The sequence below is a fragment of the Elephas maximus genome, chromosome 1 (assembly GCF_024166365.1).
Source record: "Elephas maximus indicus isolate mEleMax1 chromosome 1, mEleMax1 primary haplotype, whole genome shotgun sequence".
In the NCBI taxonomy this organism is placed as follows: Eukaryota; Metazoa; Chordata; class Mammalia; order Proboscidea; family Elephantidae; genus Elephas; species Elephas maximus.
Window position 1 is genome coordinate 183,396,055 of NC_064819.1, and position 26,618 is coordinate 183,422,672.

Genomic DNA, 26,618 nt, shown 5'->3' on the forward strand with positions numbered 1-26,618 from the left:
ATATAATAAGATGTAGTTCCTGTTTTATAAGAGCTTATAAGGGGCGCTGATGATGCAGTGGTTAAGCGCTTGGCTGTTAACCAGGAGATTGGCAGTTAGAACTCACCAGCCCTTCCTAGGGAGAAAGATGCAGCATTCTGCTTTCATAAAGATTACAGTCTAGGAAACCATATAGGGCAGTTCTACTTTATCCTATAGAGTCACTAAGAGTTGGAATCAATTCAATGGCCCACAACAGCAAGAGTTCATAGCCAAAGAGGGGTTACAAACATTAAATAACATCAGTGGTGTGATAAGTCCTACAAGTACAATGTTATGGATTAGGAAGCAATTAGGAATGTATTTGGGAGAAATTCTGGGAAATATTCACAGAGAAAGAAACTTGTACTATATTCATGAAATTGAGTGAGAGTTTGTCAGATGGATGGGGAGGAGGCATTCTAGGCAAAGAGAAGAAGGCATGAGAAATACCATGACAAGTCCTTATGATGAGGTTTAGGGGAAGGTGAATGAGATCTATCATCCTGGAAGCAGTGGGGAGCCCCTAATGTGTTTCAAGCTAAAGCCGATTTGGGTTTTTGTTTTAGAAGAATCTCCTTGGTATTGGCATGGAGGACAGATTTAGGGTTGAGGGTTAAGGTGGGTGGTGAATTCAAAGGCAGAGATGCCAATCAACAGGTTACTGTGATAGCCTAGGAAAGAAATAATGAGGCACCGTCTCCTTTTGTCTTTCCTTCAAAACTCAAACCCTCCCTAATACTTTTCCATATAAATTTCAAAAACCCCAAATCCTAAAATTTAGTTCAAGCCTCTAACCCTAGGCAGTTTAAAAGGCTATATAACAAATTCCTGTCTTCCAAACCTTAAGTCAACTAGCAAGAGAAAAAAAACCATCATGAAACTCTAGGCTTGGAGATTCGACTTGGCCCCCAGTCAATTGGCTGGTACCCATTTCTGCTAATGTTGATTCCTTCAGCTGGAAAATTCCAAGACTGTTATTCGTCTGAGTATTTCTTTCTAATTCTCTATCCAAAGTGCCTGGAAATAATATAAAATTGGATGCTGTGTAATTTGAATTTACTCTTTTTGTCGGTGTGTAGGCAGCAGTTTCACGACCCAGTGTCCACCAGTAGGAGGCATTCTCTGGACATGGTTGGGAAATACTCATTCCTAGCAGATGACATTGTTTCCTTATCTGGCGGAATTCTGTCTGAGAAGGAGGACTGTTGTTTCTATGAAGAAAGAGCTAGCTCCACCCTCGGCTGCTGCCACAGCTGCTGTGCCCATAAACAAGGACATTTTCTCTCTTTGTGGACTTCCAACATGGATGCTTTTCAGGGGGTTTTAAAATTCCTCCTTAACCAGAAAACTGCTATAGGGTATAGCTTCATGGCTCTGCTGACCGTGGGAGGGGAGCGGCTCTTCTCCCTCGTGGCTTTTAAGTGCCCCTGCAGCACTGAGAACACAGTCTATGGGCTCGTTTTCCTCTTTGGTCCTGCTTGGGTGTTACTAATCCTGGGATTCTTTCTGAACAACAGGTCGTGGAGACTGTTCACAGGCTGCTGTGTGAACCCCAGGAAGATCTTCCCCAGGGGCCACAGCTGCCGCTTCTTCTGTGTCCTCGGCCAGATCACTCTGAGTTCACTGGTGGCTCCAATGATGTGGCTTTCAGTGGCTTTGCTCAACGGGACTTTTTATGAATGTGCCATGAGCGGGACAAAGAGTTCCAGACTCCTGGACCTGATTTGCAAGGGCAAGCCCAAAGAGTGTTGGGAAGAACTTCACAAAATATCTTGTGGCAAGACCAGCATGACACCCACTGACAATGAAGAACTGAAACTGTCACTTCAAGCCCAGTCTCAGGTAAGACGGCACAAATTCGCCTTTCCCAGCATGAGCTGGAAGCATTCTCTCTGTGCTCCTTTCAGCCAGGATTGAATCAGAGCCTTGCCAGAACATTTTGAAGCTAAATGGAAATTAGAGCATAATGCAGCATTAAGACAATCTCTGGAAAAGCTTTTTAGAAGTTGGATAGCATGATGAAATTGCTGACTGGACCATGCATTTTCCATTTCCAAAAAGGAAATATCCTTTGGGTTATGCATACGTAAATACTTAAGTACTTTAAAACAATCTCTCTGGGTTGACTTTGTAAATAATGCAGGGCACTAAATTACAAACTGGGTGTTAATGGCAAAGCTGCAATTAGAAATTACTGCCTCCTCTCAATTACTTTCAAACTGCCTATTATAATTTAGCTGAATCAAATGAGCTAATACTTTTTAAAGTTGCTTGTAGTATAATCAGTGTAGAGATTTCCTCGAACGATTTCTGGCAATTGCCCTCCCTATGTAAACATTGTCAAGACTGAGAATTTACCATATAAAGTAGGACTCAGCAGTCTTTAAATAGCCTTCAGTGAAAAGTGACTGTATTCTCCAGAGAGATTATGTCTTATACTCTTGTGCTGTACAGCTAAAGAAGTTCTTATATTACTTTTGGTGCTCAGGGTTTGGGGCATTGTATTATTTAACAGAAGGAAATAATAGCTTTACCCAAATGACGCAGGGAAATAGCTTGTCATTCCTCCAAGTGCATGAGAACAAATCCAGATGTGCAGCCTTGCCCTGGCCTCAGGAAAAGCCTGACTGCCTATCTGTGAGTAGTAGGATTGCATTCCCAAAACCAAAACAAGCAATAAGAGCAGACAAACAGACCCAGGATTTATCAGAAATGCTATTTGTTTCAAAGTAAATGCACTGAAGATAGTATAATTTCAGTTTTTTCAGCAAAGATTTGCCTTTATAACACATCAAGGCAAATTTTACTTTTAAGACCATACATTCCAAAGCTCGTTATCAGTCTAGTCTTACTATTTTCATAAGCTGATAAGTCAAAATATACTCCAAAGCAAAATCTTTTGTTTAATGCATAAAACACGTCTTAGATAAAACATGCCAGGCTCCCAAATGTCTTTCATCTTTTGTTGTAGGAAGGTATTAATTAGGAATGCTATGACACAATAAATGATTTATGACTGATGCCCTCAGGAACCAGGCTCCATTCAGTTAGTACCAGGTTCAAGCACTTATCGCTGTATGAGCGGTTCTTCTCTAAACGCTGGCATAAGGAAATCATGTACATCCTGTCATAGCTTACCTGGGCACACTTACCTGTTTACTTTTCAGTAGAATGAGAAGAGGCAGAGCCTGGGGCTGACTCCAGTGGGGAGGGTAGATGAGGTATGTAGACAAGGGGAGCTGTACCAACAGCAGGTGCTGACCACAGAGATTCAGATAGGCAGGAGGCCATGTACAGTCCAGGCCAACAGCTGGGTATGTGGGTGGTAGAGGTGGGGGTGGGAAAAGTACATTCATCCATTTATCCATCGGTGGAATGGAGAAACAAGAAATCCAGCTGGGTGACTTCTCCATTCTTAAGGAAGTTAGGGTAGAGTAGTGGAAAAAACTTGGCCTTAAAGTTGGCTAGTCTTGAGTTTAAATACTGACCTAGAGCTAGTCATTTGACCTCTCTGAGCCCCAGTTTTCTCATAAAAAACTAGTTGCCATGGAGTTAATTCCTACTCATAGTGATCCTATAGGACAGAGTAGAACTGCCCCACAGGATTTCCAAGGAGCAGCTGGTGGATTTGAACTGCTGACCTTTTGGTTAGCAGCCAAGCTCTTAACCACTGTGCCACCAGAGCTCCTATTTGCAGGTAATAAAACCTACCTTGCAGAGTTGTTGGAATGTTTAGAGATAGTGGGCACGAAGTTCTTGGTCCATGGTAGGTATTCCAAATCGATGAGATAACTAGGAGAGGTTAGGCAAGGAGACTCAAGCGGAATTGGACACCATTGAGGATTTGGGTAGGGGCACGCACCATGCTCTAGTTAGACTTGAGGAACTAAGAACTGAAGAACAACAAGGAGGCTCAGCATCCAGGCAAGGGAAAGTCAATGCTAAGTTCATGCAGTGGGAGAGGGGTCTGAAGCTGATCAAGTAGTCTGTGACTCAGGCAGAACTGATTCAAATACTGAGGTGAGATACCTGGTTGTGGGGAAAGAGGAAGGCAGAGGATGAAGAAAAGAGGAAGATCTGAGGGAGCCAGCCCCTGGAGATTCAAGGTAAATAAATATGAAAACTTTCACTTAACTGCAGTTGTGCCTTATTCATTAGTTTTAATAACAGAAAGATACTCTGAGCTCAGTAATGCTTTTACATAAATACACAATGAAACCTATGAGAGGCAGAACTCAACAGGACTGCTTTGCTTTTTGGATCTCTCAAGTTTTCCGTCTTTGATAGGGTACACGGTCTTACCACTTTTCTATCACTCCTTTTAGTGGAAAATATTTGAGTTTTCCTTTTCTGACAAGTTTCCACCTTATACAAGTTTCAGCTTTTGCAGGTTTTACTGTATATACATTTGAAAAGTAACAGTGTGTTATAACTGCCAGCAGCTACTGCATGTGCATATGTGTCCACACTGCCCTATGCACTCCATACATATCATCTCATTAAACCCCATAACTACCATCAGAAATAGGTGACCCCTTTTTTATAATAGAGGAAACTGAGGCACAGAGATCACCATAGTAAAGCGAAAGCTGGTATCGTTTGGCTACTAACCGAAATGTTGGTGGTTTGAATCCACCCAGATGTACCTGGGACAAAAGGCTTGGTGATCTACTTCTGAAACAAGGGCATTGAAAACCCCATGGAGCGCAGTTCCACTTTAAAACACACGTGGTTGCCATGAGTTGAAATCGACTCAATGGCAACTGGTTTTGATTGTTTTCAGTGGGAATCAAGAGCTTATTATTCTGCTAGTACAGACAATCATGGCACCTGTATAGAGTCTCAGACCCTTCACAATACTCCCTGTTCTGAGCCAGGGGTTGGGAACTACTGACCTAAAGCATTGGAGCTTATTTGTGGTTCTGTTACGTTCTGAAGAAACTGGTTCATTTGAATATTACTGTTTCAATTTTCAAATTGGCCTATCTGCAGAGAAATACTAAGATCATTTAATTAAAATGTCAAGAGACATTTTGAAGGAGATTTGTTTGTTGTCCAAACATGAAATTAACTCCAGTTATGAAAAAAATAATTGGAACAAAAAATATTTCAAGGATAAATTGAAGTATCTAGCCTTCTGGTTTTATAATTTAGTAAACGCAACACACAAAAAAACAAAACAACGACAGTTGAATCAGTTTGTATTTTGAGGGAAGTTTGTTTTTTTTCCAATTACCAAAATTCAGAAAGATAATAATCCTGAAGATTTAGAATGACCTTAATTTATTTTCCAGCTTCTAAGCAGGCTTTAATTTCTTATAACTTCAGTTTCCTTAATGTATTATGGCTGGTTCTATTTACCGCTGATAACGAATAATGATATTTCTCTCAAGTAAAATCCATTTAAATGTAATACATTTAAACAAAGTAATGTCAGAAAAACTGGTTACCTAGCCAGGTATATGCGTTCATCAATGCCTAAAAACATTGGATTAAGGAACTGGTCATTTACCCAAATGACCACATTTACTCAAACATAGAATTCTTTCCTCTAATAGTTAATACTATTTGAGGGGTTGGTTCATCCAATTCTGGGATAATCTATATTCTTCTTTTGCCTGCCTTCTGGTTATTTCCTTGAATAGCAACAATAGTGGGTAGGAGAATAGAGACTAGGCAAGCTTTAACTTTATTGTGACAGTTGAAAATTTTGTTTAAAAAATAAGATGAATGATTTCAAATGAGGTATGGCAATGGCTATGTAGTTCATTTAGCATACACTTCCTGATAACACTACCTCAGACCTCTGAAAAGCAGCTTTGCTTTTACATGCTCTCAATATTTCTCTCTTCCTAAGATTCTAGGATGGTGCCTGATCTGTTCTGCATCTTTCTTCTCCCTGGTCACCACTTGTTATGCCCGCTGCCGATCTCAAGTTAGCCACCTTCAGCTGAGTTTCTGGAAGACATACGCACAAAAGGAGAAGGAGAAGCTGGAAAATATGTTCCTGGACTATGCCAACAAGCTGAGTGAGAGGAACCTGAAGTGCTTTTTTGAAAACAAGAGGCCAGAGGCCTTCCCCTTGCCCTCCTTTGCGGCCTGGGAGGCTGCTTCAGAGCTGCATTCTTTCCATCAAAGCCAGCAACACTACAGCACCCTCCACAGGATGGTGGAGGGTGGTCTGGATCTCAGCCCTGAGGAAAACGAGACAACAATGGTGCTTGTGGATACCACCCACAAAATGTAGCTCATCCTCCATCACTGACTCAGAGTATACTCATCTAAGATCCTCCTACTGCATCAACAGTGACCTGTATATCTGTATTTTCATCCATTTAGCGTTTCTTTACAAGACAATGACACAAAGGAAGCAGCTTTGAAGCACCCAAACAGAGTCAGATGGGCTCAAGCTGAGGCTGAATGACTGGTGTAAAGGATGGTGACAAAAGTCCTCTGGCATTATTGGTTGGGGTTTTGGCTCAGTGGCCCCTAAGGTCCCTTCAAGTTCTAAGATTTCAAGTTCTCAGACACATGCAAGAGGATCTGCCACCCTCTGCAAATATTGGCATGGCACCTGGGGGCAGAAGCAGTGTCTCATGAGTGAGGGAGGCACTCTTAACTTAGACTGCCCTACACAGTACACAGCAGGATCTCAGGTGTGACTATCAGGGGTCCTTGTCCTGCATATCTATCCTACTGTCTTTTGAAGAATGTATGAAATTCTACCATTTGAAATTCATTCCCTCGGAATCTGAAGATCTCAGTTCTCAAAAATAGCCAATTTAAAGGAGACGATGTCTAAAATTTAGAACTTTTAACTTGTTTTCCCAGTATTCTGAAAATATGCCACTGCAGGCAGGGCCACATTGTGACCTTCTTTGGCCCTAGGGACTCTTACCTTTGTGGGCCCCTTCTACATTAAAAAAATATACATTTATGACCACATTGATATAAAGATGAATATATTAATATTATATATTAAAACATTTTCTCCAACCTAAAAGTTCATTAGTTGTCAATTTAAAACACTTTTGTGGGCCCCTAATAGTATCGTGGGCCCTAGGCACACCACGGTGCCTCCTATATCTAATGGTAAGTTGGGCCTAAGTGGAGGTCAGAGTATACTGTCCAAAGCAGTGCTGGTGCAAAATGTTTTTACAGTTTCAAGTTTGCCAGAAATAAGACAAATTTTTGTATTCTTCTATGTAATATATCCATATATATATGGACTCCTGGTGGCACAGTGGTTAAGAGCTCAGCTGCTAACCAAAAGCTTGTTGGTTTGAATCTACCAGTCGCTCCTTTGAAACTGTATGGGGCAGTTCTACTCTGCACTATAGGGTCGTTATGAGTCAGAATTGATTTGACGGCAGCAGATTTTACATATATTTATATATATACTAAAAATGGGTTTATACATGTATATGTTCATATATATATATAAATATATATATATATATTCCAAAAAACCAAAACCAGTTGCTGTTGAATCAATTCTCATAGCACCCTATAGGACAGAATAGAACTGCCCCCGTAGGGTTTCCAAGGAGTGGTTGGTCGATTCGAGCTGCCAACCTTTTGGTTAGCAGTAGAGCTCTTAACCACTGCACCACCAGTGCTCCACATATATATATATACACACACACACACACAACACACATATATATGTATATTTTTAATGTGTGTGTGTATATATATTTATATATATATAACATATTTAATTCTTTGCAAATCTCTGAATGGTACTGATGCTTAAGGAAGAGGCACTATGTGTTATGCTGTGGTTCATACTTTTTATTACCCGGAATCCTTGTCCTGTTTGAGAAGCCCAGAGATTAACTCTTAATTACCACAAAACATAATTGCAAACTGAGGGCAAGACCCTGCAGGTGTAAGACCCAGAACATAGCTTTGGGAACTTGGAGGTGCAGGGTCAGATGTGTGTGTGTGTGTGTGTGTGTGTGTGTGCATGTGTGTGTGTGTGTGTAAAGCAAGGACAGGACAAGCATAAAAAGGGGTAGAAGTATCAGTATGAAGGGAGACAGAAGTCACCAAAGACAGATGTTCCCATTTAACTCTTTTTGATTCAGAGCTATCATGCCTTAACTGCTGCTGAGCTGGGAGAGGGTATGTGGGAATGGGCCACTGCCCACTGCATCTCTTGGGGTGGGTGAGAAACTGAAACAGCAGTTATACAGGATTAGTAAGCAGCTGAGGATTTGGTAGTCAATTCTGGATGTATTTTGCTACCCAGGGACTTTCTACAGTTGGAAAATTTACACTCATGGCAATGGCAGCCCCATTCAAGAACATCCAAGCTCTCTAGTAACAAGCCACAGCTCAGAGCACTCTTCACTGTTGCCTGGTGAGTGGCAAAAGAGTTCTTCTTCCCTCTCTGGAGCAAGGTACCTCAACAGGTTCACATCCTGACTCCTAGTGGTGATTTCCTTCAGGATAGTAAGTACTTCACTCAGGATTAAAACTAGTCCAAGAAACTTGACATGGCCCATGGACATCTTTGCAGAATGGGGGTAGGAATAGGCGTCTGTTCTTGATTTAAGCCAGTATCCAGAGGCAGAGGAATAAGCCAGTTTTAGTAGAGGAGAATTTAGAAGTATGGGCAGTTGTGTCTGGATTGGATTCTCTAGAAGCAGAGTATGAGACAGAAAATCAACTGGAAGTGAACATAAACCTCTCAAGAGAAACCAGTAATCCAGATATACAAGAAAAGAACTGGTTTCAGGTAATGTTTTAGCCTGATCCCACAGGAATCTCTGGGATGTCAGCTGTTGGCTATGAGTTGTCCCAGGGCTGTTATAGTTAGTTGACATCAAGTCGATTCCAACTCAGGGTGACCCCATGTATGCAGAGTAGAATTGCTCCACAGGGTTTTCAAGACTGTGAACGTTCAGAAGCAGATTTCCAGGCCTGTCTCCCCAGGTACCTCTGGGTAGGTTTGAACCTCCAACCTTTCAGCTGGTATTGCTTAACCATTTGCACCATCCAAGGACCAGGCAGAGGAGGGTATTTCCCAGGCAATGCTGATGAGGAACCTCCAGTGACCCAAGAGAAATCCTCCAGAGAATGTTATACCACAGCAACTGGGGGATAAATCCGTTGCTGTTGAGTCAATTCTGACTCATAGCAACCCTGCAGGACAGCGTAGAACTAACCCATAGGTTTTCCAAGGAGCGCCTGGTGGGTTTGAACTGCCAACCTCTTTGTTAGCAGTTCAACTCTTAACTACTACGCCAGCAGGGTTTCCAACTGGAAGGTGGGTACCCTGAAATCAGAGATCTGGAGAGGGCACCAAAAAGGCCCCACAAATGACTGCTACAACAGTCCTCTTTAGTGGTCTGGAACTGAAGCATACCAGGCTGCCTCCCTTTCTTAGTTTCTAATTCCCTGACTCCAAAGAGCCAAACGTGGGTGTTGCTAATCTCCCTACCATACCATTCTGTTACATACAAGGAAACAGTTGGAGAACGTTCTTTGAAAAAACCTGATGCTTTCCCATACAAGGAATATATAGATTATACAAAAATTTGATGGCATATAACGGTGGTGTAGTGATTAAGTGCTACGGCTGCTAACCAAAGGGTTGGCAGTTCAAATCTGCCAGGTCCTCCTTGGAAACTCTATAGGGCAGTTCTACTCTGTCCTATAGGGTCGCTAGGAGTCGGAATCACCTTGACAGCACTGGGATTTTTAGTCAAATTTATCCCATGATTAAAATGTGTGCAAATATATATGGCTCTTTTTTTCTGTGTAGTTCACACTTTTTTTGTTGAGGCTCAATAAGTGAACTCAATAGTTTTAGGACACGTTCAGCTTATTCATATTTAATGTAAAAAGGTAAAAAAAGTTATTCAACAAAGATTACAAAAATAAGACATGGTTGACATATGATTACATAAGTCTATGTAATGTACCTTTAAGCAATACATTGCAAAACATATGTGTGCCCAAAATAATGTTTCAGAAATGTGTATGGTTTCCTACTTGAGACTTTGAAGTACCATTGAAAAAGTATACGTTTAATAAGAAAAGGATGAAATTATTCATTGAAATTAGGCATTTCAAAGCCTGATGATTCACTGGTTTGCTATAAAAAACGGGTTAAAAGACACAAAAATCACTGGATAGCAGAAAGCTGACACTTTTTCTCATTAGGTATTTCAAAGATTTATTCTACTTTAAAAACAAAAAACCAAACCCATTTGGATTCCAACTCATAGCCACCCTATAGGACAGAGTAGAACTGCCCCATGGGGTTTCCAAGGAGCAACTGGTAGATTTGGTTAGGAGTTGAGCTGTTAATCACTGTACCACCAAGGCTCCTTATTCTACTTTAGTGGTTCTGAATTCTCTAAGGCAAATATCTTATTTTCTAATATCTTTCTTTTTTCTCTGTTGTACAAGCCAGGGGATATGCAGCTTTCTTTGTAGGTAGTACTTAGACCTCTCTTGATATTCCCAAATCATTAAGAAAAATCAAAGACTTCCACGTGAGAGATTGGTTGCAAAGTATCTGCGTTTGTCAGTGGCTCTCAACACTGGCTGCACATAGGAATCACATGAAGAGCTTTAAAAGTCCTAATGCCTGGACCCACTCATCTCCCCATACCCCCCAGAGATTCTGATATAATTGTTCTGAGGTGAGGCCTGAACATCAGACTTTTAAAAGTGATTCTAATGTGTAGCCATAATGGACAACTACTAGTTTTATATGGCAAGTTAGTGGGAGTGTGGATGGTAGTGGGTGTGAAGTTGCAGTGTTTGATACATTATTTGGATTTCAAACAGTGGGGTGTGATAAATGGTTAACAACTGGCCCCTGGGGTGGGAGCAGGAACCCCTTATTTGAAGTGTTTTCCAATTTTAACGGTGTAATTTTAAGCCATCGATGTGATGTCACTGAATGCAGAGTTACAAAGAGATGCTAACGATGGCTTCTCTTGAGGTGGTATGAGCTTTCAAAGGAGCTTTTACAGCTAGCTAGCTTCTGTTTTATGCATTTATATTGGCTCTAGCTAAAAAAAAAAAAAAAAAAATTTTTCTATCTAAACTATCTTCAGTACATCTTTGGTGGTGCATCTGTGTCTCACTTCAATAAAATCTAATAGTGGTAAATTAAAGATAGCTCAAAGGATCCAAATGAGAGGTAGAGTCTTATTCTCCCCTTGAATCTGGCCCTAATGAGCCCACAGAATGTAGCAGAAGTAAAGCTGGATTATAAGAAGTGTTGCAATTTATGCCTTGGTTTCTTGCCATGCTAAATACAGGAGGAGTAAGCCATCCTATAAGAAGCACAACTACCCTGACACTGCAGTGCTGTGAAGAGGCCCAAGCTAGCGAAGTGGAGAAAGAGAGCAAGGCCCAGCAAGCTCCAGTTGTTCCAGACATGTAAGTTAAGGAGCCATTTTGAGCATTCCAGTCCCATCATACATGACATAGAGAAGAACCGGGGAACCCAACTACCAACCGGAACAAAGACGCAGACCTACGGCCCTAGTCAAGCCCTCCCGCCCATCTCTAGACATTTGAGCCACCCCAACTGAGGATGCAGACATTGTAGAGCTGTCCCCACCATAGCTTGTCCAAACTCCTGACCCAGAAAACCATGAGTATAATAAAAAGTTGTTTTAAGCCACTAAATTTTGTGGCAATATGCAGCAATAGGTAACTCGGACACCAACAGATGAAAATCAGAATTTACAAAAAGAGAAAAACTAGAGGCAAATTGGATTTATACATAGATTTATGGAAAGATTCTTTCTGCGCATGCGATTTTCCTCATTTTTTTTCCTCAGTTTTTTTGGTAATATATCCTCTGAGGCATGATTTGATAGATGCTGAATAGGTACCTCTCCCAAATAGCTCCACCAAAAGCTGAAATTCTACTCTTAATTATTTTTGCTTAAATTTTGTTTAAAAGGAACACATTGCTGTGGATTAAATTCTTTAATTAAACATATTACTGGGAGGACTAGCACATGAAGTTATCATTGGTTATTAATACTTAAGAAAAAGTTGAGTGGGAGTAAAAGATAGATTAGCCCTGAGTAAGTCAGAAACAAACAGGTCTTCTAGTCTGACTCCTCAAAATGTTGCCTTCAGACCGTCAGTATCACCTGAGAACTTGTTAGACATAAAGACTCTCAAATCCCATCCCAAACCTACTGAATCAAGTCTGCAGTTTAGCAAGATCTCAGGTGATTCTTATGCACCTTAAAATTTGAGACTCACTAGAACAGAGGTAGAAAACTTGGTGGTGTAGTGGTTAAGAGTTATGGCTGCTAACCAAAAGGTCAGCAGTTTGAACTCACCAGGCACTCCTTGGAAACCCCATGGGGCAGTTCTGCTCTGTCCTTTATGGGCTCTATGAGTCAGAATCGACTTGTGGGCAACGGGTTTGGTTTTTGTTTTAGAGCAGAGGTTCTCAAACTGTAGCTTGTATCAGAATCACCTGGAAGACTTGTTAAATTCTAGATTGCTGTGCCCCACCCCCAAAGTATCTGATTCATCAGGTCTGGATTGAGACAAAATAATTTGCATTTCTAACAGGTTCTCAGGTGATGCTGCTACAGGGACCACACTTTGGGAAGCCCTGCTCTAAAGCATAGTACAGCCTGTACTGGGGAAGGCACAGAAATTTCCAGAAGAAATTCAGAATCTTGCGCCCCTCCCCAGATCTACTGAATCATAATCTACATTTTAATAACATCACAAATTGATTGGCATGTACCTTCAAATTTGAGAAGCCCTGTTCTAGGGTATGTATCCAGGAGTGAGCAGAATTGCTGCAGCGTAGGGTATATGTATCTGCAAATTTATTACATAGCACCAAATTGTCTTTAAAACTGTTGTTTCAAAATTACCCTTCTACTAGCAGTGGAGAAGTGTTCCTATTGCTCTACATACTCACCAACTGTTAAATTCTCCAACTTTTTAATTTTCGTTCAACTGTTTAAATTAAAAAAAAATATTAATTTAAAATTTTTGGGAACAATATGGAGTATCATTGTGATTTTTAAAAGGTATAATTTTTTTTTTTTATTTCCTTAGTACTAATAAAGTTAGTCATTTTTTCACATTTTATTGTCATTTGTTTTTCTTCTGAAATGTTTTTCATTGTCTGTCCAAGTCTTTTGCCAGTCTTTTCTCCTGGGTATTCAAATTTCCTTATTGATTTTTAAGAATTCTGGCATGTCCTTTGTCAGTTACCTATTGCAAATATCTTCTTCAAGTTTGTGGCTTGCCCTTTTACTTTCTCTAGGATACCCTTTGGTAAACAGACAAGTTCTTAATTTTAAAGCAGTAAAATTTACTTTTTTTTTCTTATATAGTCAATGCTATTTAATATTTATTTTTTTATATTAATTATTTTGTTACCTGCACTCACAAAAATAGTCTATTACTTTTTCTGTAGAAGTATTATTATTATTTTTTTTCCTTTACATTAAAAATCTATTTTTTTTTTCCCAACATGTCCAGAACCATTTATTGAATTGGGGCCACACAAGGAGTGTGAGTTCTGTCCTCAATCCCTGTGAGGGCAGACTTGTTATTTATTCTCAAAGGAGACTTTCTTTTTCTCAACCTAAGGCTACTCTAAGTAGTTCCAATGCTTGGTGGGCCTTATTCCAAGGCAGAATAATTTAATTGGCCAAGGGTAGAGCCTGGGCATCAGGAGTTTTTGGAAAGCTTCCCGGGTGTTTCTAAGGAGGCTAGCATTGAAAACCACTGTCCTAGAGCATCACTGAAAGCTCAGGGCAAGTCTGAACCTCTGTTAGTCTTAGACTCTGCCATAAGCTAAGAATCACACCAAGCAGGACTGACCCAGAGTTTGGTTGACCTTCCCAGCGGGTCTCTGGATCCTTAGACCAGATAGGTTATTGCTGTAGCCTTAAGGGCTTTGTTTCCTAGAGTATTTACTCCATGGTTTTCATCTACCTGTAAAAAAACTTCATTGTAAAGTTATATTAATGAAATGCTTCCAAAGCTACTGCTATTTTTAATCCACACACTGAGATTTGTTTCATAAGCCTCTCATGAGTTCCAGCCAAATAAATTAAGCAATAGCAATAAAACTAAGAATCTCCAGTGGAAATTTAGGGCACCCTAGGTTTTCAAGCACTGAGATATCTGGAAGAGTAAAAAGTTCTCTCTGGAGCCTCTTTGATAACAGTACCAAGGAGATAAGACACCTAGATAAAGCCAGATTTCCTGAAAGTATTGATCACAAACAGAAGTGGAAGATGGACATTCGTAAATAAGGCAAGAGGCAGTGCTAAGTTATCCTAGTGACTTACAGGACTGACTGAGAATTGAGCCTTAAGAGATACTTCTCTGTGACTAAAGGAAAAAACAATGTTACACGAATATGGTAGCAATAAAAGTTTAAGGGTAATTGCCCTCCAGGTGCCTTTTCTTTATATTGGAACTCTGCCATAAGTAGCCAATATGGTCTTCTGGGTAAGATCCAACTAGTTTGCAAAATCCACAGACCTTGTTCCTGTGCATACACACACTCTTCTGCAAAAGAAAATTTTCTACACTTTTCCTCTTTTGCCCCTCCCAGAAGTATGAAGGAGAATGAATCAAGTGTGTGGGTGTTTATATAAAGCAGTTCTTGCCTACTCAGTGGGGAGAATCAAGCCTGGATGATTATGTTTGTTTAGATAAACTTCTCATTTTTAATAATCAGTCTGCATGTTTTTGGCCCAAATGGTAACAAGTCTCAAAACATTTTACAAATTGGTTTTGCTTTCAGTATTTCTCATTTTTCAAATATTGAGAGTTTTTTTACTTTTTTTTTTTTTTTAATTTTCTCCACGCCCTTCCTCTCTGTTTAGCAGTGCTTCTATCTATGAACATGGCCTGACATTCAACTAACTGTGATGCCAGCCTTCTCTGGAATGCTGTGCTGTGTTGTACTGTGACTTCGTCGGAATTCAACCCGTTTACCAAGGGCTCCCACTTATTTTAATACCATGTTGGAAAAAAGTAAAGCAATGCAAGAGACGCTCCCCTGCCGCCCGCCCCCCTCCCCCCCGCCACTAATTTGTGAGTTAGGCTTTGAAAAATAGTAATAGTGAAGAAAGATGTTATATGTAGGCTTAATCTGATTGGCTTCCATTGTGTGGTTGAGGTAGTGTCCTAGGAAAACACTGAGAATGAGACACAGCTGGGGCTTCAGCCCTTGGCGTCTCCCCTGGCTGCTACTGCGCTGAAAACTGCTCTCTCTGATCTAGTCTCCACCCAGTTTCCACCGTGCTGATTGTGCAGCTGCGTTCTGCACATCTGACAGACCCTTTCCGTTAATACCACGCCTTTCATCTGGTTTCTCCCCTTGAGTTCCACTCCCTGAGATGCCCGGTAAGCAACGCCTGGATCCCCAGCCCAACCTAGACTCTGAGAACTCTGGACCATTCCAATGCCTCTGTCCCTCTTCAATTATGTTTTGTTTTGGAGGGGACACATACAATAATGCCTAAATTCTCAAACATCCATTTTATTCTAGTATGATACAGTGGCAAGATAGCCAAAATATTTTAGGATTGGGGGATTTTTGTAACAGAGTCACAACTGTTGGCTGCCTTATGTGGGTGAAATAGGTGATATACATAAACTAAGCAGAGGGTTCGTAGGTAAAGTAAAAAGACAAAACAAAACAACAGTTGCCATTGAGTTGATTCCAACTCATGGCAACCCCATGTGTGTCAAAGTAGGACTGTGCTCCATAAGGTTTCCAATGGCTGATGTTTTAGAAGCAGATGACCAGGCTTTTATTCTGAGGAGCTTCTGGATGGACTTGATCCTCCAGCCTTTTGGTTAGTGCTGAGCACATTAACCATGTAAGATTCATAAATTACTGTTACTGATTTCCCAGACAGGAAGAACAAAGTTTTTGCTAATTACTCTCCTGTTCTCCGTGAAAGCTCTATCCAACTGAGGGGAGAGTGGTTGACTGGACAGGTTAGAGCCTTTCTTGGTAAGATTTTGAACATGAAACGCACATAGAAATTCACAGTTTGGGTGACTGATAAGACAAAGGATATCTGGAGAAAAAGCAGTAAATAAAAGCCATGAGGCAGGAAAAACCGTGAATGAGCAGAGAGGCACTGAGGTGGAAAGAAGAAAAAGAATAGAAAGATATTAGTAAGTACTTGCAAGAACAAAATAAGCAGAGAACAGTTGTCACCAAAATGGCTGAGGACCAAAGAGGGAACCACAAATGCCTGCTGCTGAGGCAACAAGACATACTAAATGATTTTCCAATTTCTGTTTTTCTATGAGGTCCAGTTGTTCTTGCGTCCCAGAATATGCTTACTGTAAACCCCTATGACCTGACATAACCCCAATGCTGGCAACCTAAAGGAGTCTATCTAAATGCAATTTGGCTCCATGATGGATTTTAGAATACATTTGAAACATTTTCTACAGTAAATGGAAATGTACTACATTACTGTAAAATGTATTATCTAATGACTTCATTATCTATTTAATGCTTGCATTTTGTAATCACAATTGACCTTAGAGTAGCAGGGATAAATCTTTCTCTTCTCCTGAAACTTTCTGTATTCATATAAACAGACAGTGGGAAAAAAATTTCAATAAAATTATCAAGATGAGTTCACTATCTATTATTTAAGAAGAAACAGCTATTTTTGTGTGCAGAATTCTATTCCAGTTCAGATCTTGTTATTGTGGACTTGTTGTGGGCAATCAGATATTTTTTGGAGTACTGTATTTTCAATATAGTCATCATAAGGGGGCCTCTCTGGCCCCTCTTTGGCAGGTGGTGGAGACTAGGGTGCGGAAGGAAGGGGTAAAACCAAATAAACCAAACTGGCTGCTGTCCAGTCAATTCTGACTCATAGCAACCCAATAGGACCAAGTAGAACTTCCCGATAGCTTCCAAGGAGCGCCTGCTGAATTCAAACTGCCGACTTTTTGGTTAGCAGCAGTAGCACTTAACCACTACACCACCAAGGTTTAGAGATGAATGTAGACTACGGCCCTCCTCTGCACAGAAATGCACATATGTGTGAAAAGATCTTCCGATGTTTTCTAAATTCACGTCAACAATATTTAATAAGTGTCTACAATATGCCGGTTTGCCATGGCACAGTGGGCCAAATCCTAAAAATGCTTGAAATTACCCCTTTCTTTGAAAAGCTTATAAACTAGATAGGGAAGAAAATTCCCAGAAACGAAAGGGAACTTCAGTGGATAATATAATAAAGCATCAAGTTAAACAAAGCTCATGTGTCTTACTGTAGCCTGGGAAAACTCTGTGCTATTTCTGCTCTGTTAAACGCTTTTGCTCTAGTTAGATAGAGAATGGATAGACACAAAAGAAGCCAGTCAAAAGCAAATTCTTGGAAGATAAACAGGCACAAAACACAATAAAAGTGTATTTCACAGGCTGATTATAACATTAAACTGAAAATCAGACTTATGTAGTTTTAGTTTTGTAATATTTTAAGTAAGGTTAATCGTTGAGTTCCCTTATCTTCTCAAGGTTGTTCTGTCATTTTCACTTAATTATCTCAACATTAAAACTTCTGCCTCATACAATGCAAACCAACTTTTACACTTTGGCAGAGTGAGACCTATGGACATTTCAGAAAGTGGACTCAGTTGATTTAAAGTCTTTGAGACCCTCACTTAGGCTTTCAGTCTATGACCTAGCTCCCACTACACCTTTCACTGGACAGTATCTTAAGTGCCAATCTGCCATTGTGCCTTGAATATTACTTCCCTGGACTTGCATGGAAGATAGTCCAAGTTAACAGCCAGTGGTATCCTAAGGTTCCTGGTCATATGTCATTTAATAGCACTTCTAACAATCAAATAGAGAGAGTAGATTTAACGGTCATGAGAGAGATTGAGAGAGAACACAGATTCGCTTATAGGAGTTAAGGAAGTAATTTCTAGGAAAAAAGCAGGCAGTGGCTCTTAAGTATTTATCTAATAATTTTTGCAACACTTAATAGATGAAAGTCCTTATTTCAGGAGAAATGTTTGCTCATTGAAAATTGCGCTGTTTGGTCTATTTTGTGTCTTCAACTGCAGAAAGTTGACACCACCCTGGGCAGGAAAGAATGTGGCTTCGCTGGCCCCATATGCCTCTACTAGCCAGTTAGAGTTGCACTTAGAGGCAAGAATAGTTCCCGTGTGGGCAAGCAGGTGGGATAGGGTGAAACATGAGGCCATCAAAATAAAAAATGGCCATAGAAGTGTAATAATCACAATGGCTCATGCCCTCTGTGCTGCTTGGCAGTTTATTGACTCTCAGCTCCAAATCCACCCTCTACTGCCCTGCTTGTGATACTGGAGCTCAATCTTGCAAACATTTCTCCTCTGCTGTAGAAGGTACTGGAGGAACACTGTGGGAGGAAGGAGCTTTTCTCTTTCTGGTTCTAGCATGCCTTTGCTTCGTTTGCGCGAGCTCTGCGAACAGTGATCAGTAGAGCACAGAATACCCAGCGGTGCTCACTCACAGACCTAGGGTTCCCTGTCTGTAACCACAGCCGCCTTATACCTCGTAGAGGTTTCCTGTTTGCCAGTTGTGACCCATGACTTCCTGCCCACCATTCTCAGTCCAGCAACTGTGGATCAACTCTGGCAGGGCAGCCAGTGAACTTCTCCATTATCCTGTGAACCGTAAATGCACCTTCCCCAATGAGGTCTGAATTTCAGCCTTGGGGAGGGGCCTCCTTTAAAATTTGTTCCTTTTTGGGGCACTCTGTCTCAGCCCAATTTATTCTTTAGCCTTTTTTTTTTTTTCCTTTTTTAGTAGATAATCCCCTGTAGATATTTAATAATTTTTCATATTAAACCTTCCCTGGGTGGTTTCTGTCTCCTGACTGGACCCTAACTGATAGTCCTCTCAAACCTTGAAACTCCCTCTGAAAATGTCTAACAAAGTATGATGCAGGCATCTTTGTTAAAGTATCAAATCCATGCCTCTCAGTACAAATCTGTATTGGAGGGAGAAATTCTACGGCCACAAAGCTGCTACCCTTCTAAAATGCTTCAGGAGTTTTAGGCTTCAAATGCTTGAATTTCTCCTGTAGACACTCTTGTGCATTCAGACCAGATGCAGGATTAAAAAAAATATGGCCAGTAGGATTTTCTGGAGTCATTCTGTGTAGACTCAGCCTTAATTTTACATGGACCACTTTACTGAAATAAAAAAAACTCATCCAATAAAAAAAATCCCTCTGCCATTTAGATTCCTCTTTGGATTATGTCCTCAATTCTTTTGCCCTAGAGTTTATGCTTACATTATTCACCACTTAGAGTTCCTTCCCTGCGTTAGGCATCCTCATTTATATTGCCTCCTATAAATATTTTCTTTCAATCATTTCATTGATTTTATGTCACTCACCAAAAAATCATTGCTTACATTATTTAATTAAGGTAAAATTTCAGTTTATACTATTAAAAGGAAAAGATTTCATTTTTGCTTTACAGAATTAAGATTCCCTCAGCAAGTACAACCTAGTGAATTCCAATCTTTTAACCTCAAGATTAGAAGCTAAAGTTTTGCAAGACTTTTTACAATGTGTTTTTCTCCATTTAAAAATTTCCTTTTACTGTGCACCAATGATGTGAGGTGTTCACAGAAAAATAATACCTTACCTCTATGCCCCTTGGCATAACGATCATACTGACCTGACAATAAAAGATTTCCCAAGTTTGAGGAACAGAGTTTGTGCAAGGACAAGCGGTTGTAAACACTGTTCATAACTAGGAAGTGTGGGTGCTCTGAGGGAGGCTTTTTGCCCGTTTCACTGCTTCTGAGTACAGCTCAGTGACTAGACTTTAGCTAGGAAAAGCGGTATCCTGAATGTCAGGAGACCTATAGCTGAAAGGCTCTCTTCTGACAAATATGGAAACTGAGGTTCAGACAGGCTAAATGACTTGTTCAGGCTCACACAGTCAGAACGTGTCTGCGCAGGATTTGGACTCTCTTAACACCACGTTGGACGTGGTTAGACTAGTACTCATCTGCTGCTACCTGGATGAGTTCCTTGGGTTTAAACTACATTTGAAAGAGCAACATTATAACGTTTCTAGTCATGCCTAAACTTTATAATCATCTCACTCTAAATGATAAAGTTTATCTCTAATTAGCTTCTCCCAGTAATAAAACTATTCTCATGGCTGTGTTTGGAAGCCATGCAATGTGTTTTCGTGTAACTAGAGGAGTTTTTTAGATCTTAGATCAGAGGGGGTACAACTGTATTTTCTACTTGCCTCGATAATAAACTGAAAAAATATGCCTGTTAAGTAAGTGGTAAACTCTCTTATACTTCATCACTGCAGCTAATACCAGCTATTACAACTCTACCACCAAACTCCACATTTGCCTTTACAGCAACATTTTTCTCAGAACAATTATCATAATAGAAAAAAATCTTCAAAGTTATACTTTAAAGAAACAATTTGTGGGAAAAGCATTAGAGTAGGTTCAGAAGAATTAAATTCTAAGCTGGCTTTTCTTATTGTGTCCATAAAAAAAAAAAAAGCCATTGCCATCGAGTGGATTCTGACTCATAGCAACCCTATAGGACAGAGTAGAAGTGCCCCATAGTGTTTCCAAGGAGTGGCTAGTGGACTCGAACTGCTGACCTTTTAGTTAACAGCTGAGCTCTGAACTACTGCGCCACCAGGGCTCCATCATGTTCATGGTGAAATCAAAATGGAGCTAATAAAAAAAAAATAATAGTTGACCATTTTTACTTCACAAGGCTTCTGTTGTGATAATAGGAACTTTTTGGAAGAAAGGTTCTATACTATTAAAGTTTTTTTAATATCATTTTATAATGCAGATAATCGTTGCAAAGTAGTTTATCTTATTTGATGTTTATAGTTTTACTTCAAGGCAACCATCACAATATGTAGACTTTTACATGATAAAATTATATTATAAAAATGAGTACATTTTTGTTACAGGAAGTTGACTCTAGAATTAACCTGTCACCTCTTTTCTAAATAAAAACATAACGAAAAAACCAAACCCGTTGCCATCCAGTCGATTCCGACACATAGAGACCCTATAGGACAGAGTAGAACTGCCTCATACGGTTTCCAAGGAGCGCCTGGTGAATTCGAACTGCCGACCTTTGGGTTAGCAGCCGTAGTCCTTAACTACAATGCTACCAGGGTTTCCAGTAAAAACATAAAACCGAAACCGAACCGAACCCAGCGCCGAATAAAAACATAAGGCTGGCTAAAGTTTGGCCTCTGGTATGAGATTTCTTTTCAAACCACTAGATGGCGCAATTTGGGGTTGAAAACCTACCAAAAGAAAATTTTCAGAGGCCAGTAATAAAGTGACCTCTCTTCTGGAAAAAGCACAGTGAAGAAAACGAGTGAAAGGATAATATTATTAATAACTGAAGTTACACGATCATTCTCTCCCAGAGGCAGAGGAGGGTAAAGTAGAGCGTAGGTCAGGACATTTATTCCTAACTGCCACTGTTTCACTCACTAGCTTTTAAAGTAATTACTGCCCCCATAGGGGCTTAGGTTTTATCATCTATTCCATTTTCTTCAGTTGCATTGTTTTTCTCTATTTCCCCCTTTTTGTTTCTCTAGAACCAGAACAGAGATTCTGAGTTCTGTGGAAGTCACAGCATGTAGGTGCTCAGTACTTGGAAAGGGTGATTGTGGTGTTCTGCATAAACATATGGTCTGAGAGAAATGCCAAACAGAATTCACAGCCTTTAGGTGCTGCTATTCCTGACCCTGCAATGCTCTGTGGGCAGCATGTCAGTATGCTCAAGGCGCAGTTTCTCTGACCTTGCCCTACTTCCCAATAAAGCAGACTAACACTTGACACTTACCTCCTCTGAGGAGAGTTTACGAGGATTAATGAGACAATGCTGACAAAGGCTAGGCCTTTCAATTAAAGCTGCTAATTATAAGTGAAGCAACAGTGGGTGAGTAAATACCTAAAGACTGACCCTTCATCTGTGTCAGTCACTCCCACGTGAAAAAGAACATTCTGCTGGAGAAGTTAAAATGATTTTTGTTGTTAGGTGCTGTTGAGTCAGTTCTGATTCATAGCAACCCTGTGTACAACAGGATGAAACTCACAATCGTTGCTATGTTTGAGCCCATTAATGTAGCCACTGTGTCAATTCATCTCATTGAGGGTCTTCATCTTTATCGCTGACCCTCTACTTTATCAAGCATGATACCCTTCTCCAGGGACTAGTGCCTCCTGATAGTTATGTAAGATAAAGTCTCGCTTCTAAGGAGCATTCTAGCTGTACTTCTTCCAAGACAAATTTGTCTGTTCTTTTGGTAGTCCGTGGTATATTCAATATTCTTTGCCAACATCATAATTCAAATTCATCTATTCTTCGGTCTTCCTTATTCATTGTCCAGCTTTTGCATGCATCTGAAACAACTGAGAATACCATGGCTTGAATCAGGGGCACCCCAGTCCCCAAAGTGGTATCTTTGCTTTTTAACACTTTAAAGAGGTCTTTTGCAGCAGACTTGCCCAGTGCAATACATTGTTTTATTTCATGACTGCTGGACATTGATTGTGGATACAAGTAAAATGAAATATTTGACAGCTTGGATATTTTCTCCATTTATCACGATGTTTCTTATTGGTCCAGTTGTGGGGATTTTTGCTTCTTTATAAAATTATATTGAGGTATAATCCATGCCAATCTTCATCAGTAAGTGCTTCAAGTCCTCTTCACTTACATCAAATAGACTTGTTTTTAAGTTGATAAAAATATGCTCTCTTTGACGGTCAAGTATTTTAGAACCTTAACTCTTTCAAAGGCAGAATATGCCTTTTGAAATGGGGGAGATCCTGGGGAATATTTTCTTTTATATTATTTTTATATCCATACTCTCACTAAGTTCCTTTTCAGTCTTTTCTCCTTTTGTCTGGTGCATAGAAAGAGTCCTTGTTCTATTTCCCCACACTGAAGACTTCACTGTCAGCTAACATGCATAGGTTCTACTGGAAGGGACTCACAGAGCCCTCATGGAGCCTTTCAATTTGTTGCTGGGCAGCACGAGGAGTATTCCCAGGACTCTTTCCTGCTGAGAAAGAGCTCCCATCCCAAGGGTCCTCAACCAAAGTTCACTTACGTTTCTTTCTTCCTCCTTCCTCTCCTCTTCCCTTTGGCTCATTTCCCTTCCTGTTTTCCTTTCTGTTCTTCTTTTCCTTTCTTTCAGCTAATTTTTATTGAGCATCTACCAAAGAGCAAATGCTGTTAGGCCCTGCATAAACATGTACCCCATATTGGCATATTTACTTTTGCATTTAGCTTTATATATCTTCTCCTGTGGCTAACAGCACATGAGACATATCCTGGCAGAGGATAACAGGTACCTAGAAGGTTTTACATGAGACTTCCAATCGATTTAGCTACATCGGGGAAGGACTTTGATGGAATATTTGTTAGCAGCTACTTTTAGGTTAATGGTGCTGCTAAGAAGTCATTGCTTATACTGCTCTTTTTATACTAGAGAAACCTACTTCCATTGTGTCTTTCTGATTAAACTGAACTTGTTAAACTACTCCTTTTGAGTCTACAAGTCTGTACTCAGAGCCAGGAATAGACAGTAAGAAAAAACTGAAGAATCCTCCCATGTCACTGCACTATTCTGACTGGGGCTCAGTTAGACAAACACCCGATATTCTCCGGATCAAGGGCATTTACAGTATTTAGCACATTTCCGAGGAGCCCATTCTTCCAACGTGTGTCAGCGAATAATTCCAGATTCTCAGTGGGGAGTTTATTTATATATGCTTCTACTGCTAGTGATTTACTCAACAGATTTTTGTGTGTGTGTGTTCTGTTAATCATCTCTTTTTAAACATAAGAGAATATATTATTAAATGGACAAATACATGTACCATACAACACACACACACATATTTAGAAGAATACATATAAATATATATATGTATATTTAGATGAATAGATTTAAAATCCCCCTTTCACTGGATCTTTAGGATGGAATCTCCAATCAGACCTCGCAGTTATTTTCTCCTTCAGATGCCTAAAACCTATCAAGCAACCTTAAATTTGTAAGAGCCAGGTTTTATTTTCCATATTATATAACTCTCCAAATTATGAGTCAATGGTCTGTTGACATGAGGGTCTTCAAGCTTGACTTTTCCTAGACACATTTTTTGTTTAATATTCTATATCTGCACTAAAACCATGGGATGGATTTGAGGGGGGATCCATGTGGGTCATTCTCAAAGCAATCTGACCATCCTCACTACAGAAAGGCTGTGCTCCACCAGTCAAAAGGCCTCAGAGAACTACAGGACAGAAATGCAACAAAAAAATACAACCGTCTACATTTATATAGTCCAACTACATATTTTCCATTAAAATAGCTAATATTCTTGGACAATTGGTTTAGTGGAAAAAAATTCTATTTTCAAACTACTGGTTCAGTATCTTAGTTATATTTTGTCAATATAGAAAAAATATTTTTAAAACCTGCTTGACAGTATGGTAAAGTCACAGCACTAGGGTAGGAAAACATAGATTCTAATTTCAACCACTTGAATCACCAGTCATAAAATAATAAAAACAATAATAACACTAAGTGAAAAAACATTTCATTTGGATTGTGTTTTTGAATGCACATTTTTCCCCTGTATATTATTGTTCAATTGTCATCTTATTCTTTTGGGGACTCAATTTTCTTACCTGCCAAATGGGAATAATAACTCCTACTCTGCCTATTTCATAGGGCTATAGTGAGACTAAAAGAAGAAAACTACATAAAACTGCATTTAGAATCACAAAGCACTATACAGAAACAGCCATTCATGTAAAGAATCAGTTTGGCAATATATAACATTAAGGTTAAGAGTAGAAAAGAAGAATGAGGCTGACTTAATTGGTCAGTCCTGAAGACCAAGAAGCAGCATACCTGGGCCTCATAAATACCTCCCAGCCATGCATACTTTCTTGGTCTCCCACAAATGAACACTTGGTTGATAGCAATAGGCCTGCAGCTTGAAGGAATTTTGGCTAAAGATGCATTTTCCAATTTTGTCTTATATACAAGAAATTTGAGATGGTCCTGGATGATGCTAGGTTGCTCCTTATGCATCAGGGCTGTGAAAGTACTTAAACTACATGCATTTACAAAGCCTCTATTTTTCTCTTGGGAAAGAAAACATTGTTCAGAAATGACTACAACAATATCCTTTGAGACAGCTGGAGACTACTTCCTTCTACACACTGAAAATGATTATCTAAAAAAACTGGCTTGGGGCATACACACTGTTATAGGTTTAACTGTGCCCCCTCCAAAAATATATGTTGGAATCCTAACCCCTATACCTGTGAAGGTAAGGTTTAGGGTTTTCTTTGTTATGTTAATGAGGCCATATCAGTGTAGGGTCCTAAGCCTAATCACTTCTGAGTTATAAAAAGGCAGCATAGACACAGAGATAAGCAAGCACAAATGGGGGGAAAGATAGAGGCCAGGTAAAAACTGTCAAGGAAAGGATGAACACTGGGGCTATAGAAGATGAGACAAAGATCTTTCTCCAGAGCTGGCAGAAAGAGAGGCTTCACCTATAGCTGGTGCCCTGAATTTGGACTTGTAGCCTTCTGAACTGTTAGAAAATAAAAATCTGTTCATTAAAGCCACCCACTTGTGGTATCTGTGTTACAGCAATGCTAGGAAACTAAGACGCATACTATACAAGTTGCCCTGTTAAAAAAATCACGATAATAACATGCTCCTTCTGTTTACTTTCTCAAAACATTTTCCCCAGTCTAAGACATACTTTCCACACACACCACGTGGTGAAGAAAATCTATAGATGCTTAACTGCCTGGAAGTATTTCTCTTTCAGCTCACTGTTATCTCTTCCAGTTATCTCTGTACTGAAATCAAATGCTTTTTGATTAGAATCCCCTCTCTCAGCACCTAGCAAGGAATATAGATGGAACCTATCCAATCAGAACAAAAAACCACTAAAACCAAGAAGATTCAAAGATTTTCAAATCATACTGATAAAGCTAAAATGTATTTACCTGTGCAATTATATTTGCAATTTCTGAATAACTATGGCATCTTCTCACACAGGACCGAGCCAAAAAGTCTTCCACCAGCCGTGTTCCAATGCCGTATCCCCTGTGGATAGTGGAAAGAATGCCATCTGAATAATCAGTAAATCTATCAATCGGAATCAACTCGTCAGCAACAAGTTTTTGTTTGGTTTTGTTTTATCAGTGTTTGGAGCCCCGATGGTGCAGTGGTTAAGAGCTCAGCTGCTCACCAAAAGGTCAGCAGTTCAAATTTACCAGCCACTCCTTGGAAACCCTATGGGGCATTTCTACTTTGTCCTATAGGATCTCTAGGAGTCAGAATTGACTTGATGGCAATGGGTTTGGTTTGGTTTTTTATCAGTGTTTAAAAATGGATTCATCTGTTTAACACTTGCAGAAATGTGTAACAAACTGAAGCAAAGAAGACAAGTAAATGGATGTTCGGCAGTGAGTTTCTTTACCCCATAGACCCTAACCACAGAAGCACAGAGCAACACACCCAAGAAATATTAATTA

The 26,618-nt window shown here is 39.9% G+C and overlaps 2 protein-coding genes across 7 annotated transcripts in view; one reads left to right on the forward strand and one right to left on the reverse strand.

Moving 5' to 3' along the window:
- TRAPPC3L (trafficking protein particle complex subunit 3L) overlaps window positions 1-26,618 on the reverse strand; it is a 75,367-nt gene that overhangs the window by 5,654 nt on the left and 43,095 nt on the right. For all 3 annotated transcript variants that reach the window (XM_049899610.1, XM_049899593.1, XM_049899602.1), the window contains one exon: window positions 26,088-26,187. In XM_049899610.1, the coding sequence (XP_049755567.1) occupies window positions 26,088-26,187 (100 nt within the window). The remainder of the gene's footprint in view (window positions 1-26,087; window positions 26,188-26,618) is intronic.
- On the forward strand, window positions 1,231-26,219 carry CALHM5 (calcium homeostasis modulator family member 5). 4 transcript variants are annotated; one of them, XR_007519065.1, is made up of 5 exons: window positions 1,231-1,863; window positions 5,879-6,677; window positions 8,276-8,386; window positions 11,307-11,427; window positions 26,140-26,219. XR_007519065.1 is itself a non-coding variant. In XM_049899554.1 (2 exons), the coding sequence occupies exons 1-2, from the start codon at window positions 1,324-1,326 to the stop codon at window positions 6,266-6,268; spliced, it is 930 nt and encodes a 309-aa protein (XP_049755511.1). In that variant the 5' UTR covers window positions 1,231-1,323; the 3' UTR covers window positions 6,269-7,440. The 4 variants fall into 4 exon arrangements, 1 of the variants encoding a protein (XP_049755511.1); XR_007519063.1 differs by lacking the exon at window positions 26,140-26,219 and having other exon boundaries at window positions 11,307-13,034; XR_007519066.1 differs by lacking the exons at window positions 8,276-8,386; window positions 26,140-26,219 and having other exon boundaries at window positions 11,307-13,034.

Bases quoted from the DNA above. Each gene is read 5' to 3' on its own strand.
- CALHM5 (XM_049899554.1), top strand. From the start codon at position 1,324: ATGGATGCTTTTCAGGGGGTTTTAAAATTCCTCCTTAACCAGAAAACT. The intron at 1,864-5,878 runs GTAAGACGGCAC...TCTCTTCCTAAG, and splicing joins CACTTCAAGCCCAGTCTCAG to ATTCTAGGATGGTGCCTGAT.